This window comes from Peromyscus eremicus, chromosome 16_21, assembly GCF_949786415.1.
Source record: "Peromyscus eremicus chromosome 16_21, PerEre_H2_v1, whole genome shotgun sequence".
Lineage (NCBI taxonomy): Eukaryota > Metazoa > Chordata > Mammalia > Rodentia > Cricetidae > Peromyscus > Peromyscus eremicus.
This window is the reverse complement of record NC_081432.1, coordinates 7380874-7397826: the sequence shown is the minus strand read 5'-3', so window position 1 is coordinate 7397826 and position 16953 is coordinate 7380874. Positions and strand designations below refer to the sequence as shown.

General features: G+C 49.5%; 1 protein-coding gene across 1 annotated transcript in view; it reads right to left on the bottom strand.

Moving 5' to 3' along the window:
- The window catches only part of Glp1r (glucagon like peptide 1 receptor), a 32952-nt gene that overhangs the window by 2494 nt on the left and 13505 nt on the right, over positions 1 to 16953 (bottom strand). The window contains exons 4-12 of the mRNA XM_059282287.1: positions 15066 to 15184; positions 14618 to 14724; positions 9043 to 9196; positions 8049 to 8208; positions 4332 to 4392; positions 3732 to 3801; positions 3532 to 3620; positions 3068 to 3206; positions 1256 to 1297 (exon numbers count right to left, since the gene is read on the bottom strand). Coding sequence (XP_059138270.1) covers positions 1256 to 1297; positions 3068 to 3206; positions 3532 to 3620; positions 3732 to 3801; positions 4332 to 4392; positions 8049 to 8208; positions 9043 to 9196; positions 14618 to 14724; positions 15066 to 15184 — 941 coding nt within the window. The remainder of the gene's footprint in view (positions 1 to 1255; positions 1298 to 3067; positions 3207 to 3531; positions 3621 to 3731; positions 3802 to 4331; positions 4393 to 8048; positions 8209 to 9042; positions 9197 to 14617; positions 14725 to 15065; positions 15185 to 16953) is intronic.

The following is a 16953-nucleotide window of genomic DNA, read 5'->3' as shown; positions in this document are numbered from 1 at the left end:
CTCATCTAACCACTGGCTTCCTGCCTGCCACAGCTCTAGAAGCCCAGCTGGTCTCTGGCTGTGTCTCCTCCCCACTTAGCAGAGAGCACTTGATAGGCATGACTACATCTTCGTCCTCTAAGCACCCATGCTCTGACGTGAGGTCCTCCCGCTGATCAGTCAGAGAAATGAAACAGAGAATGACCCTGGGGGGGGGTGAGATGGCCCAGTGGGCAAAGGCATTTGCCACCAAGCCGGATGGCCTGAGTTGGATCACCAGAACCTACACGGAGGAGGGAGAGAATCAACTCGCCCCAAGTTGTTGTCTGAGTTTTACCTGCACTCTGTGGCATATACACACTGCCTGCACCTCGATGGATGAATGATTAAAAAGTAAATAAATAAATGACCAGCCGTGGCATCTGCACCGTCGAATGTTAACCCTTCCCTGCCCTCTGAGCACTAATGCCCAGCATCACATCCCAAGAACTCCCAACTAAGAACCAAATCAGGCTCAGGGTTTGGTAAATCTTTCTTACCTCCACTGACCCCTGGGTACAAGAGGCTAGCCTGAGGCCACACAGCTTAGCAGTGTAGAACAGGCTGAGCACTCATGGCTCCTGAGCGACTTTACTTTGGCCCTCACATATAAACCACAGTAAATCCATCACCGGTCCCCCCCATCCCCACTCCTCACCGACCAGCAGCTGGTGCAGGCCTTGACAGCCACATGAGACCAATGTTCAAGCCATCTTCTCAGGTCACAAGTACCTGGCATTGCCATGGCAACCCTGGATCTGGAGAACGGCTCTTGTGGGCAGAGGCCACAAGAGTGGCCAGGGCACATGTGTGTTGAATCACTCTGCAGTAAATCAGGTGTGCCCAACCTGTAGCCAAAGGGCTGCATGGATATTAGGATAGCGACAAATGTGGCCCGAATCATTTGTGGATGACAGTGACATACAGCAAGGTCACAAGGTTGAACACCCCCAGCTTGAAATAGTCAACATTAACCCTTTAACACAAGGCTGGGTCTTCCCTAAGCTCTTATTTCATTAGGAGTGTGTGTGTGTGTGTGTGTGTGTGTGTGTGTGTGTGTGGTGTGTTGAGGGGAGCACAGAATAGAATATAAAGGCAAGATACCACCTCAATTTTCAGCCACAGTGAGGGGACTGGAAGTATAGAAAGACTGAAGAGAACCCCCCCCTGCATAGCCCCACACCAGCCAATGGCAGCAGCCCCAGCAGGGTCCCTACCATCCCTCTGCAGACCTTACCTCATTGTTGACAAAGCAGTACAAGATGGCCACCATCAGGCCCTGGAAACAAGAGGCGTGTTAGCAGGAAGGGACTCAGGAGGAGGCAACCGAGTGACTAGCCTCTGGGATTCCTCTCCTCAAATCAAGCAGCCCAGATTGGCTTGAGAATAGACAAGGGTTAATTTTTCAAAATAAATTTGTGTGTGTGTGTGTGTGTGTGTGTGTGTGTGTGAGAGAGAGAGAGAGGGGGGGGAGGGAGTGTTTACATGCACCATGTGTGTGCAGGAGCCCTTGGAGAGAGAGAGAGAGAGAGAGAGAGAGAGAGAGAGAGAGAGAGAGAGAGAGAGAGAGAATTTACATGCACCATGTGTGTGCAGGAGCCCTTGGAGGCCAGAAGAGGACATCTGATCCTCTTGGAACTGGAGTAATAGGTAATTGTATAAGATAGCACATGGATGCTGAGAACCAAACCTGAGTCCTCTTCCAGAGCAGCAAGTGCTCCTAACTGCTGAGCTATCTCTCCAGGCCCAGTTTCTTACATTTTTCACTCATGCTGCATCATCTAATGCTATCGAGGAGGACCAATTCCTTGCTTTGAACCCATATGACACATCCCCAACATCTCGTGTTGTATGGCTAGTTCTTCTGAATTGAGATATTCCTTCCTGGAAGGAAGAAAGAGGCTCCTAAGACCTAGGAAACTCATGGAACTTGTAAGACCCAGGAAGTTCAGAAAGTTACAGACTCCTCCATGGGGTTATATGAGCAGTCGGCAGTTTTGGGGGAAAGAGGAGTGTGGTGGTTTGAAAGAAAATGGCCCCCAAAGGGAGTAGCACTATTAGGAGGCTTTTGTTGGAGTAGGTGTGGCCTTGTTGGAGGAAGTGTGTCACTGTGGAGGTGGGCTTTGAGGTCTCATATATGCTCAAGCCACACCCAGTGACTCAGAACACTTCCTGTTGCCTGTGAGTCAAGATGTAAGAACTCTCAGTTCCTTCTGAGAGCTTGTCTAGAGAAGAACATGTCTAGCACATTTTCCTGAACACTGCCTTGCTTCCTGCCATGACCATAATGGACTAAACCTCTGAACTATAAGTGAGTTACCACAATGAAATGTTTTCCTTTGTAAGAGTTGCCATGGTCATGGTGTCTCCTCACAGCAATAGACACCCTAACTAAGGCAAGAAGACTCCCCCCATGGAGCTGCCTGCAAATCATGCATGGAGCTCCAGGATGCCGCTTTTGTAAGTCATCATCCATGCTGGGATGGGCCTTTCAACGATGCAGCTGCCTTTGAGTCACGCATGGCCCTGTATCCAAGCCCAAGTTCATTGGCTCACCACCTGGACTTCAGTGGAATCATTTCCTTGGTCAACCATCAGTATTCTATGCAGAACAAATAGTTATCTGTTCGTGTCTTCCTAGGAAAAGTCACACAACCCCCTGTAAACCTTGTTTTAACATCTCCGGGACTCAGTTTCCAGTTATGTCAAGTAGGGGCAATCTCGCAACTGTAGGTCCTGGGAGGATTGAATGCATTGTGTGTATAAATTGCCTGGCAGGATGTAGTGGATGGCAGTGCCTCTCTCTAGATGCCCAGGTCCACATCTGAGAAGGCTTCTTGTCCTATGGACTTACAAAGAAGACTGCCTTCTATGTCTGAATACCTAGGGATACTCGCTCTGGCTCTGTTCCCACCGTGTGACCTGGGGCCCAGATTGTTCTCTCAGGCCTCATCTTACTCATCTTTCCCCGTCTGCATGATGCAAGCTGGTGCCTGCCCCTCCCCTACTTTGGGACATCCCAGGCACGTGCCCCCCAACTGTGAGTCACCTGGAAGGAAGTGAAGGAGAGCTCTGTGAACAGCTTGATGAAGCGGAGGGTCCCTCGGGCATGTTCGTCCATCACAAAGGCAAAGATGACCTCATGCGTCCCCAGGAGGGGGATGAGCGTCAGAGTGGACTTGGCAAGTCTGGAGATAGGGTGAGACGGCTTGTGTCATTCAGTCACTTGTACACAGACTGCTCTTTTCTCTCTGTGCCCACCATGGACACTCTTCACTGAAAATACCCTGGACAAGCTGCCTTGGTGTGTGTGTGAGAGAGAGAGAGATGGGGGCAGAAGTCAAGACTCTAGAAGCTCAGGGGCTGTTAAAATAGAGAGGAAAGCTTAGGGGTTGCAGACCAGACCTGATGGGAAAAGAGGGATACACCGGGCTCCAAAGAGAGTTCCCCAGATTCTCTCTCTGGTGATAGGCAAGGCCAAGGGCACCCCTGCAGCCATCTTGCTTAAGGTACCTGCATTTGATGTCAGTCTTGCACATGAGATTAGCCTTCAGTTTGGATACCACAATACAGATGACCCGGATGAAGATGAGAAAGTTGACCTACAGAGCACATGGGCAGGAGGTTAGGACCATTCACCTTCCCCCAGTCATAAGCCTGGTCCCAGGCCATGTCCACCAGCTTCCATTTCAATCCCCAACTCTGTCACTCACCCCAATAGCAAAGAGAATGGGCAGTCGAATGATGAGCCAGTAGTTCATGTTGGAGTTCCTGGTCCAGCAGCTAGGGAGGAAGAGAGAGACACACAAGGCATCCAACTGGACACTCAGAGGCTCCACTGGCTAGTGCAGGACCAAGGCACAAGTGCCCAAAGCCAAGCAAAGTGCTACACCCAACCACAGATGCATGCAGAATCCTGTAAGTGCATCACATACCCCACCCGAGTCCTCAATACATGGCCACATACAGAGAGATCCATGTCTCTCCCACATTGTCACGGACCTCTGCAAACAGTCATATGCACACCCAGCATCATACACAAAACAACAGGCTATTCACTCTGATGTTGATAAAAAGCCATCAGGAAGGCATCATGCACTGCAAAGGCCAGCAATATTGATCATCATACCATCCCAGGGCAGGTTCAGGGAGTAGAGATTAGAGATGGAATTCATATGCTAAACTCCTGCTGGCCCTATGAATCCTCCCAAACAAGTAGTAAACTTGTGCTCCAGGGTGCAAGAATCCCATAGATTATAAGGATGAGACCCCAGCACACCACACTCCTGCAGCAAGACACTCACTCTACTCACCCCTCATCCTCATAGAGGTATTTGACAATGCCCCAGGGGATAACGAACAGCAGAGGAACACCTAGTGGAGAGAAGGAAAGACAAAGAGGAGAGAAGCTGGCAGGACAGAGCTGCTGCCACGGTGCCCAGGTCCTTTCCACACCCTGGACCCCTCACATCTCCCCTCTCCCTTTCTCTCTCTCCCTCTCCCCCTCCCTGTCTCCATTTAGTTGGGGAAGTAGAGGGAGGGGAGTTGTCACACCAAGAGTGTTCCCTAACAGTGTACAGAGAGCTCCCTACAGCAAGGAATGGAGGGCTCCTACCCACAGCTCCATGAGTGAGCTTGGAGATCAACTCCCCAGTCAAGCCCTAGATGGCAGTAACTCTGACTAACAGATCCAGCTAGATATTCTGAGTCAGGGATGCACAGCCATGTTGAACTCAAGACTTTTGAGCATAGGAACTGTGAGATTGTAGTTTGTGGCTCTAAGCAGCAAAGTTCAGGGGTCACTGTTAGACAGCAATGGAAAAGAGTCTGGCTGGCTGCTAAGGTCTACAGGGTAGACTCCCCAGAGCTCAGTCTGTGCTGAGCAGGTGGGCCAGTCATCCTCTCCCGGCAGCTGAGGAGATGGACAGGAGGAAAGAACACATGTAGGAGCAGATTCTGGGGCTGTAAGCCTACACCCACTCCAGCCATCCTCAGAGGCTTTCTGCATCAATATCTCATTACCTGCCTCTACCTATGCCTTTCTCAAGTTGGTCACGTGGATGTCTGAGGTAGGTCGCAGTGTGCACATTAAGGTATGTGGACACAGGTTTCGTGCACGTGGTGGAGGGTGGCTTTGGGACATCTCTCCCAGGTGTACATTTCCAAGGCAGAACCACGTCAGAACCTTTCCAGTCACCATCATCAGTGTCCTCAATTCATTGGTGTCCACACAGTCACAGCTGCTGAGCAACTTGTGTGTCTGGGTCACTGTATTGGCCCATGATTCAGAGAGGGGAGGGGAGGGCATCTAACAGTGCACAGCTGGCCAGCATCCATCAGGTCTCCCTATTGGTCCATTTACTAATGTTACTATTACTATTGTTTAAAAGTTTTATTACATTCATTGTGTGTGTGAGTCTCGATTCCTATCTATGTTCAAAGGTGTATGCGCAAAAGTGTGTATACCCATGAACATGAGAGCCAGAGAACAATCTCAGATGTCCTTCCTAAGGATCTGTCTACCTTGTTGTTTGAGTCAGGGTCTCTTGCTGGAACCTGGGGTTGACCAATTAGGTTAAACTGATTAGTCAGTAAGTCCTGGGAATCCACCTGTTTCTGTCTCCCTGGTACTGGAATTAAAAGCAGGTGCCACAACTCTTTTATATGGGTTCTGGGGAATCAAACTCCAGTTCTCATGATTATTCAGTAAGCACTTTCATCGAGTGAGCTCTCTCTCCCCACTCTGTTCATTTTTACACAGACCAGCCATCCAACATCCACGATACTTTATAAACAGGCATTCATTTGGACTGAACAAATAACAGGATGGCCTAGGAGGGGCCTGGGACACGGCACAGACCCTGTCCCATAGAATATGCCCTGTAGGAATGGATAAATATATCAACGAGAGAAGGGAAGCTCTCTAGACAAGACCATGCAATTTCTTAGGCCATACATGCACAGAAACTTCAGGTGGTGAGTCCTCCATCAGTTGCTGTTCTCTCTGAGACCTCACTCCAGAATGAATAAGCTTGCTCATGCCACCAGCCAGCTCTGATGAGCTTCATCCATTCATTAACATCTGTCACCCACCAAGGTGACATTCCCCTCGAAGGCTACAGTTCTCCAAGACAAGCCAGGGGAGAAAGGGCAACCAGAGGTACAGAACAGGTCTTGGGAAGTCATGTCTTCCCATCAACACTTATCTCCCTTCTGGGGATGCCCAGCTGCTCATGGATGGCAGTACCAGTTGGTGTACCTTTTAGGAGCTTTCCACAACTCCATCAGTCTTACTTTTAGTTCAGCTGCACAGGAAGCTAGAAGTTGCCTGCCTATCCTGACTCAGGCGAGGCCTCCTCACATGGCCATAAAGCATGCAGGTCTCTGTGACTCCTGTTTTCTCTCTGACCCTGCCTCTCCCCACCTCAGTTCCTCAAAAAAGATGTCCTTGTTGCAGAAGATGTCCCTGAGGGTCCTGAGCCCTGAGCTAAGATAAGCAAGAAAGACCTGGCACCCTTCCTTCCCCCATATCCTACTTAAAGACCTTCGGAGTACCATATGTCTCCACTGACCCTTACCAACTCCCTGCTTTCCTGAACACATCGCTTTGATTGGTCTTGCCCTGGGGTTGCTATGGTGACAGATACAAACAGCACTGATGTTATTTCCCAGAATGGACAGACGCTATCCGTCCCCCACACAGAGGAAGCCCTTCCCTGACTTCTCCTCAATGGCCTGTCCCTGCACCCACCCCTAGGGAGCATCAGGACTCTCCAGATGTCCCACCTGATGGGGTTGTCTGGCAGGATAAAGAGGCCTAGGAAGGAAGGAAAGATCTAGTAGGGTGGGCTGGGTCTTGGAGGAGGAGGAGGAAGAAAAGGGACTGTCGGGAATCTCTGCATGCTGAAGCTAGGACCACTTTTATCTGTACAGAGACCTAAGCCTGCTCAGCAGAACCAACAGAGGACTGAAGAGAAAAGCAGAAGCCAAGGTCTGTGTTTGGCAAGTGGACAACAAGGCCCAGAGTCAGGCAGTTAATTGCCTCTTGGGACTCAGGGTCTGCTTTGTCTTTAAGGCCCTGTTGCTCTCTGGGTCTTAGGGACCTTAATACTTTGGTTACACTAAACCCCCACTAGAGCTCCTCATCCCTGAGGTGGCTGAAGAGCATTCAAAGAAATAAGCATGATGCAAGGAGAGTGCCGAGGGGCTGAGGGAACCAGAGGGCAGGGTCCTAAGGAGCTGGAAACCTGAGGCAGCTTCCTGGAAAGTGAGCTAGAAAGCAACCTTGGGATGAGGAGGATGCTCCCAGCAACAAACAGCATCTTGGAAGGGCAGGATGAGGATGGGAGAGCACACAGTCTGCGCTGACTGAGCCGAGATGTCTCCGGAGGCCAAGGCTGAGAGGGACCAGAATAGCTCTCGGGACTAAAAGTATGGCACGAGGAAGAAAACCCTGGAATTCCAAGGGGAGATCAAAAAGGGCTCCAGCCCCCCACCCCCACCCCAACTGAACTGCAATCCTCCTTACCCTCCACAGGACTCTCATGTGGCGAGAGGTAGAAACACAACCAGAAATGTTCCAGCAAAAAAAAAGGCACAATGGTTCTCAGTAGACTTTTTTTGGCTAGAACATTTCTAGCTGGGCTCCAGGCACATCCGCAGTCCACCCCTTTCCTCAGTGCTCACCTCTCCCAACTTGGCTCTCCTCTGAATCCTTTCTTCTATCATTACAACAGTATCCTACCCCCGGCCCACCATGAGGCCCAGGATGTAGCATCTCCCACAGGATCCCTGCTGCCCTGCACTGGGTATGAAATGCTCTCCCCACAGGACCTTAGTATTTGAGGACAGTATCCTCCATGGTGTGGTGGCAAGGTTAAGAGTCAGGGTAGGGGGATGTGTGGCCATATGAGAGTAGAAGCATCTATTAAGAAAGGAGATGTATTTTTTTTTTAAAGACAGGGTAGGGTCTGCTACCCCTTGCTGCAGGTTCCCATGGAGGTGGGGTGGTGGAGGACAGTAGACCTTACCCCAGCCGATGCTCAGGTACAGCTTGAAGATGCGCTGCTCCGAGAACACTGAGAAGGCCAGCAGCGTGTACAGGTACACACCCTCCACCAGCAGCCAGTAGTAGTTGGCCGCCACGCAGTACTGCATGAGCAGGAACACCAGTCGGCAGCTCAGAGAGTCCTGGGGACAAAGAAGGGTCCTGTAGGGACAGCAGCCCTGCCTGCACCTGCTGCTCCTCACTGGCCTGGCCTGGCCACTGTCCTACCATGCTTAACACAGGATGAAAGCGTTTTTCACACGGCCAGGGCCACTACTGGGAACTGTCTCTGCTTCAGTTCATTGAACCCTCCCTAACCTGAGGGAAAAAAGCACCTGCTAGTGTCCCCATGCTGGGAAGAGAACTGAGTCCTGGAGAAGTTATACAATGTGTCTGCATTTACATACAGCTAGTGCATGGCAGAGCTGAGACGCAAACTCAGGTCTGCCTCCAGAGTTCTCCCGGTGTCCCACTGAACTCCCTATGGCAGAGTCTCTTACCTTGGACTCACTTGCCCAGGGTGAACTGTCTCCTCCATCAGACTAGGGGCTTCCCGTGGTGCACTTCCTCTTCCGTCAGACTGGGGGCTCTGGGTGTTGGACTGCCTCCCTCATCAAACTAGGCCTCTCTCAGAGTAGACTGTCTCTCACATCAGACTAGGGACTCCCCAGGTTAGACTGCCTCTCTCATCACACCGGGGGCTCCCTAGGGTGTCTTACCTCTCCCATCAGACTAGGGGTTTCCCATGGTGGACAGCCTCCTCCATCAGACTAGGGACTCCCCAGGGGCTCCCTAGGGTGTCTTACCTCTCCCATCAGACTAGGGGTTTCCCACACGGTAGACTGCCTCTTCCATCGTACAGGGACTCTCTGAGGCCAAATCTGGGATACTTTTGCTTTTACCCATCCCAGACTTACACAATGGACCCCTTCACCAATGTCCTTCCCTCCCCAGGCTCCCCAGGCCACGCCACGCACCTGATACGAGAGGAGTCCATCCCACTGGTGCTGTTGGGCAGCTGTGCTATACATCCATTTGAGGGCAGCATCCTTGATGAAGACGGACAGGGCTCGGAGGATGAAGGATGCGAACAGGTTCAGGTGGATGTAGTTCCGGGTGCAGTGCAAGTGTCTGAGGGAGAAAGCAGGGCCCTTCCCTGGCAAGATGGCCCATGCTGGCTCCTGGCCAGCCCCCACACACGTCAGGCACGTGTCTCTCTCTCTGGGACTATGTTCACATCTTCCTTCCTCTGAGAATGTCTGTCTTCCTCACAGCCTTTGAAAATCCCTAAAGCGTTGCCTAAGAGGCCCTCAACCAGGCAGTCACTGCCTGTTTCCTACCCATCGTCTCTCCTTGCCGTGGTGCCTTCTCTCATACAGTTACAGGTAACCAAAGCAATGTATGTGTCGGATCAGTCTTCCCAGTGGGGGCTTTGATTCTTTGGGACAAGACACTTCTGGACTGTTCTCTGGGGCAGAGTGTGTCTAGGCATATGGTAGGAATTAAGGAACTGGGTACCATGTCAGTATACTCTCCAGTAAAAATGTGTAGCAGGGCTGAGGAGATGGCTCAGTGGGTAAGAGCGTATGCTGTGCAAGCATGAGGACTTCAGTTCAGATCCCCAGTACTCACCTAGAAAACCAAGTGTGCACACCTGTAACCTCGGTGCTGGGGTGGGGGGCGGGGAGTGGGGTGGAAGGACCAGAATGACTGGGGTTTGCTGGCTGCCAGCCTAGCTCCAGGTGCAGTAAGAGACCCTGTTCTCAAGCAAATAGCGTAAAAGTGACAGAGAGGGACATCCGATGTTCTTCTCTGGCTTCCAAATGCTTGGTATGCAAGCCATGTGCAGAGCATGCACATGCAAGCATGTGAACACACACACACACACACACACACAAACACATACACACACACACACACACACACACACACACACACACACACACACCACTGTGCGGCAAACTGGAAGTCTGAGGGCACTTCATCTGCTCAAAGGCTATCTCCCAAGCAAAAGGCAACTTCATTCTTAACAGAGGAACCTGGCAACTGTTTTCTTTAAAACCAGCAGCCAGGCGAGGACGTGTGCCCTCATCACCCCTAACGCTGCTCTACAGACCCCAGCACTTCAACAGAGCCACGGAAGGAGTGAACCAGAACTGGTTACGGCTTATAGATGAGTCTTTTCAGAGAAACCCCAAAACAATGTACGGGTGAACCATAGCAACTAAAGAGCTGGGCAAGATTGTGGACGGCTTCCCTGACACATCCTAGCAAAATGCAGTAGAAAGAAATTGAAGATCCATTTGGAAGGTTCTATTTAATTTCCTGAAAATGTCTCTAACAAGAGGATGGGTAAGATCCTTATGGGCAACATAATAAAATTGGCTTAAGATTATCGGAGAAGTCTTAAATTAGTGGGAAATACATAGTCACACCATATTTACCAACAGAAATGCCACTGTCACTGTCCCATGTCAAATAATGAATTCAAAGCAGCTATAGTAAGATGTCAACTTTTTTTCATGGTACTTAAAAAGTTTACAAAGAATAGCTAAAGATCAAGGGTAGTGTGGGTGGTCATAAGGAACCATCAAGTGGCCCTTTCCTGTAATCCCAGCTGAAATAGGGATAATAATAGGCTGAAGCAGGAGGATCAGGTATTTGAGGCAAGTCTAGGCTACAAAGCAAGGCCCGGTTTCAACAAGACAACCCCAGTAGGGGCATGATTTGCACACCTATAATACCACCACTTGGAAGGTGGAAGCAAGGGAATTAGGAGTTCAAAGCCAGCCTCAGCCACAAAGCAAGTTCAAAGTCCGCCTAGATTACACGAGACCCTGTCTCAAAACAATCAATACACAAAAGAAATCACAACATAGGAGTCTTTGCATAGGAGTCTTTGCTGTAAGACAGCTAGGATTTCTCTGGGTCTACATATGTGATGCCTGCACATATGTGTGCATGTTCATGGGTGTGAGTGGGAGTGCACGGGCAGAGGTCGGATGACAACCTCAGGTGCTAATCCTCACCGTCTACCTTGTTTGACAGTCTCTGGTTCATACTCCTCACACCAGGCTGGCTGGTCCAGGAACTTCCTAGGGTACTCTTATCTCTGCCTTCCATGCCACTGCAGGAGTGCCAGGCCACAAACACATGCCACCAACCATATCTGGCTTTCTGTGGGTTCTGGAGGTGCAAACTCAGGTTCTCACACTCGAGTATCAAATGTTTAACTCACTGAGCCACCTCTGCAGCCTGAGAGATGGGATTTATCTTTATTTCTCCTTTAAAAAATGTTATTATGTAAATTAATTAATTTTATGTATATATGGCATATATGTATGTTTGGGTCCACACATGCCAGGACACTTGTGTGGCGGCCAGAGGTCTGGGAACGAATTTGGAGGAATCAGTTCTTTTCTCGTGCTGTGCGGATCCAGGGATTAAACTCAGGTCATCAGGGTTGGCCTTTACTTACTGGACGAGACCTTAAGTTTCTAACAAACCTTTAGGGGACAAAGTGCTACGGTTTGGGAATAGGGTAGATAAACAGACCGACAGAACAGGATGTAAACAACAGAAATAAACCTACGAATCCAGGGGCCCTTGTGCAAACCAAGACTGTCAGCAAAGGCACAGGGCAATGACCGCGGACCTACGGGGGGAGGGGATAAAGTCCCAGGTCCTCACCTGACACACACTTAATCCCAGTGGACTGAAGAGCCACAGGGCAGAACAAGACCCTGCAGCTTCTTGACAGGAACAGAGCTGAGTGGCTTTGCAACCATCAGATAAGAAAAGACTGCTCAAGGGAGAGCCAAAAGAAATCTAGTCTTCAGGAAAAAAATTAATACATGTCTATCAGTTGATAAAAATAACTTTTGTTAATTAACAGTTCCTATTGATACGTTTTACTTATCAATAAAAAAAGGATAGTTGGCCAATTTCATTTCATTTAAACATAGAGCTCCTGTGTATAAAAGGCACCACAGAGTTAAAAAAATTGGCATAGATTAAGTATATCTTGGATTACTATCCAGATAACAAATGCCTAAAACAAGCCATGAAAGCCAAATAAACTAAGAATAAAAAAAAAAAAAGCAATGAGCAAGCAATACATAGACTAAAATATGAAAAAAAAAATCTCTCTGGGGGCCAAAGATAAGCAAATTAAAATCATAACAAGTTCTTTTGCACGCTTTATAGATCAGCTTCACTTAATTCTGAAAATATTAAATGTGGATAGGGTCTGAAGCAAGGGGAACCTTCTTCACTGGTGGCCAGAGCACAGACTGGCGGCAGCCAGCTGCCTGGCCAGCCACCTAACACCAGCTGACAAAATACTGAAAACCAGGCAGGTGGTTACTGGTGACAACTGGGGATATACCTCTGCGGATATGCCCCCAGGAAACACACAGGCAAAAACTACAGGGAAAGAAAAAACATGGTTGTAAGGTTTATAATGCAGAAAGGAAAAATCAACAAAACGCTTCAAAGATCCACGACCCGTATGATGACACAGGAATACAGGGACAGCCCAAATTAATGAACGAGGACTGCCTGTATCAGAATGAACCTCACAAAAAAACAGTGTTGGACTCCCATCCCCTCAGAACTGCAGCAGGACATGGTCACTATGCTGTTGAAAATATCAGCAACCCACGCTGTGTGTTCTTATAGACACTCAGCAAAGGAGTGCAAGGTAATGAGATGGAGTGGGAATCAGGTCCTTACAAAAAAGGATTAGCGCTTCAGGGGCGGATGTGGGGACCTGGTGGATGTGCTTTGCTTTGTGTTGTAGCTCAGGCTAGCCTGGAACTTGTTATGTAACCCAGACCAGCCTTGAGCTTGTGGTAATCCTCCTGCCTTGATCTAAGTGCTGGGACCATGGGTGTTTACCCGTAATCTGATTGTAATAAATTGGGGTTTTTTTTTTCCATTTTTCCTGAAGGTGTGCGCATGTTTTCCCACAACTGTGTGTGCACATGTGTGCATGTAAAGAGGCCTGAGGATGATGTTGGGAATCTTTTACCGTTGCTCTTTCAACTTTTTCATTGAGTCAAGGGCTCTCAATCAAACCCAGAGCTCACTGAGATGGCTAGCCTGGCTAGCAAGCTTGTTCTGGCGATCCTGTTTTAGCCTTCCAAGGCCAAAATTATAGGTGAGCCACCATGCCCACCTGGCATTTATGTGGCTTTCTTAGGATCTGAACTCTGCTCCTCACATTTACGTGGCAAGTACTTTAACTGTAGAGTCCTCTCCCCAACTCACAATGCCTTAGTTCTAAACATGTATTCCTATATGCGTTTTCACTATACTTCTGAATCTCTGGACTAGTTCACAATAGGAGTATTTGATATGATTTGAATATGCAATCTCTCTGGGATGTGTAGATTGGGATGGTGACACTATTTAAGGGGTGATGAATGCTTTATGGGGTAAAGCCTAAGTGGAGGAAGTAAGTCACAAGGGGCGTGCCTTTGAAGAATAGACTCACTCTTCAGTTCCTTCCTCTTTCTGCCTCCTGTCCATCAGGAGATGAACAGCTCCCTCTGGCATACACTCTCATGGCCGTGATTTTCTCCCCAATCCCATGGGGGTCAAGTAGCCCAAAACTGAACCCCCCAAAATCATGAGCCAGAACAAAGCTTTCCACTCTGAAACTGTCCTTGCATGTATCTCTCTGGCACATGAAAGTAGCTAACACAATACTCATCCAATGAATGCATTTATTGAACACCGACTGTATTCCAGGTGCTTTAGCGACAAGAGGAGAAAAACCACATCCCCTGTTTTTATAAAATATTTATGTTTATTCTTTTAAATAGGTGTATGTTGTGAGGGGTAAGAGCACATGAGTGCAGGGCCCATAGAGTCCAGAAGAGGGCACCATATCCCCTAGAGCTGGAATTACAAGTGGTTGTGAGCTGCCCAGCATGGGTATTGGGAATTGAACCAGGGTCCTCTGTAAGAGTGGTATATGTTCTTAAATGCAGAGTCATCTCTGTAGCCCCATCTCTCCTATTCTTGATAGTCGAGATCCAGAGGTTTCTGTCCCCACAATTCTTCTGACCTTAAACTCAGTTTCCCTCACTTACCCCAGAGAGATTAAGGAAGCTGCTTCTCAGCCCCTCCTCAGCTAGGTTAGACCCAAGAAAGAACTTTCCAGTGGCGTTAACAAGCTCCAAGACAGTAGAATCTCTGAGACTTACCTGAAATCATGCTGAACTATTGATTATTATCTGCATGATGGATGTGACTTCTTGGAATTTCCCATCACCTTACCATCCACTGTCACAATTCGTGTGTGTGTGTGTGTGTGTGTGTGTGTGTGTGCGCACACGCGCACTCGTATGTAATTTTTTTTGGAGTGCACATGAGCAGTTACATGGTGGAGATTAGACTGAACACACACTGTGGCAACCTGTTTTCAATCTCATGTTTTCCAGGAAATTCTAGAAAGCAGGACCCCGACTGCTTTGGCTTGGGATTCCTCTACTATGGAAATGAGCACAAGACAGTCCTCTCCCTCCCGTCTTGAGCTCCCCTTACCTGAAGCCAACAAGGATGGCTGAGGCGATGACCAAGGCAGAGAAGGAAAGTGCGTAGCCCACGGTATAGATAATGTACAGAGACAGGAGCTGTTCCTCAGGGGAGTTCTGTGTGCATAGAGGGACACGAGGATGTATGCACAGCCTGTGAGCCTCCTCCTCCCATAGCCTTCATTCCAGAGTCCAGGGACTGAGGTGACCTGGGGCCCCACCTGGGATTCCAGGATCAAGGAAGAGCGTGACCTATGGAAGTGGTCCAGGGATGTTTACAACCTGGCTCCAAGGTGAGCACACATCACCTTTGGCCAGACGGCAGATGTGCAGAGTCACCCGAAGCACGGGGACAGATGTGACAACAGCCAGCCCCACCCACGGCCCAGAGTCTCTGCTCCCATGAAGCAGACACCCCCCGCGTGGCCCCTTCCCAGGATCAGAAGCCGACAGCTCACTCTCTCCCCTCGCTTGGACTCTTCACACTCCGACAGGTCCCTCCAGGGCAGGCTGGAGTTGTCCTTCTGCAGCCAGAGACCCTCAGCCGTGCAGAACCGGTACACATGGCCCTGGAGCACTAGAGGAGGGAGACATGGCAGCTGAGGTTCCGCCTAGAAATGAGCAGCCCACCCAATGTTGTCCTTGTCCTTTTCTCTCCTGGGGGACCCCGCTCCATTAGAGGACTCTTCTGAGTTAGTAACAGGCACATCCTCTGTGTTCACATACACACACACACACAGGCACACACATACACACACACGCACACACATACACACACACACACAGGCACACACATACACACATACACACAGGCACACACACACACACACACACACACACACACACACACACACACACACACCATGATGGTCCAGGTACATGACAAGAGATTGCACAGCAAGGATCACCCAGTCACCTTCATCTGTCCCTCTTAGACACCCAGGGACACAGTTGAGTAAATCCATAGCTTTTAGACAAGACAAATCTAGTTTGGATCCGTCTTACCCCCCAGTCTCAGATCACACTGTTGACAAGGTCTGGTGCTGAGCAGAAGGGACCCTGCCAATCACAGTCACCCTCTATGATTTCTGATATTCCAGACTCAGAGTCCTTCCCCCTCCTGCATTCTCTGGGGGATAGACAGCCCTAAAACTTAAGCTGTCTGGTACTGAACTTCTAAGAACAAAACTAAAGCAACCTCTCCCTCAGGGAGCCCCAGTCTGAGGAGACATGGCCTGCCCAGGGAACCCCAGGCTGAGGAGACATGGCCTGTCCTCAGGGAGCCCCAGTCTTAAGAGATTCAGACTCCCTCTCAAAGGCCTCTAAAAGGAGCACAAAGTGTTGTGATGCCGTCATAACTGCTGCTCTTGGAAATTTTCCCTTCAAGTCAGGAGACAAAGCTTGCTCCTTCAACTAACCCCTAGTCCTACGTTCAAGAAGGAAACTGCTCTTTGAGACCTGCTCCTCTGAGAGAAGGCAACAACTTGGGCCCTGCCCTCATGCAGTTCCCAAAAAAGAGCAGCGAAAAGGGAAATCAGCAGGGACCCAACACAGTCTCAGCAGAGCTGGGAGTGGGCTGCCACATGTGGTCTTCACATCCACTCGACTACCGGGGTGCTGGGACAGTTCCCATCATGCCCTACTGCGGACCTGTGGACCTGTCTAGGGAGATGAGAGGGAGGAGTGGATTTTAGCCCAAAACTCCATGTAAGGCCAGCAGAGTGCTCTATTTATCTAGGAAATGCCCCGGAAGCATCTCTCAGGCCTTACAAACGGTTGGGCACATATACAAGCAGGGGAGAACAGGTGTGTGGTCTCATTTTAGCATCGTGAAGGGCCATCCTCAGGTCCCCAAATGCTTCTCTCATCTGCTGCATGGATGCTTAAAAATTCTTTAATGGGAGTCCAGGCTTCTGGTAGATAACAAATCTGTCTTTAGCTGTAGATACACCCCAAGAATGGTGACAGGGACCTGGGCCAACTTTGTGGAAATGACATTGGTACAGAGCCTGCTCTGCAGTCTGAACGGGAGGAAGTGGGGAGAAGGAACCTTGGGAGCTAGGAGAAGGGAGAGAACACAGCACTAGATTCTTCCCACAGTTGGCACAAACCCCAGTAGACAGTAGACACTGTACCCTGCATGCACTGTGCACACAGTAGGTACTATACCCTGCATTCACTGTGCACACACAAGGCTCTGAACTCTACATGCACTGTGCACACACAAGGCTCTGAACTCTACATGCACTGTGCACACAGGAGGCACTGTACCCTATGTGCACTCTGCACACAGTAGGAACTGCACCCTACATGTACTGTGCACACAGTAGGCACTGTACTATTGTA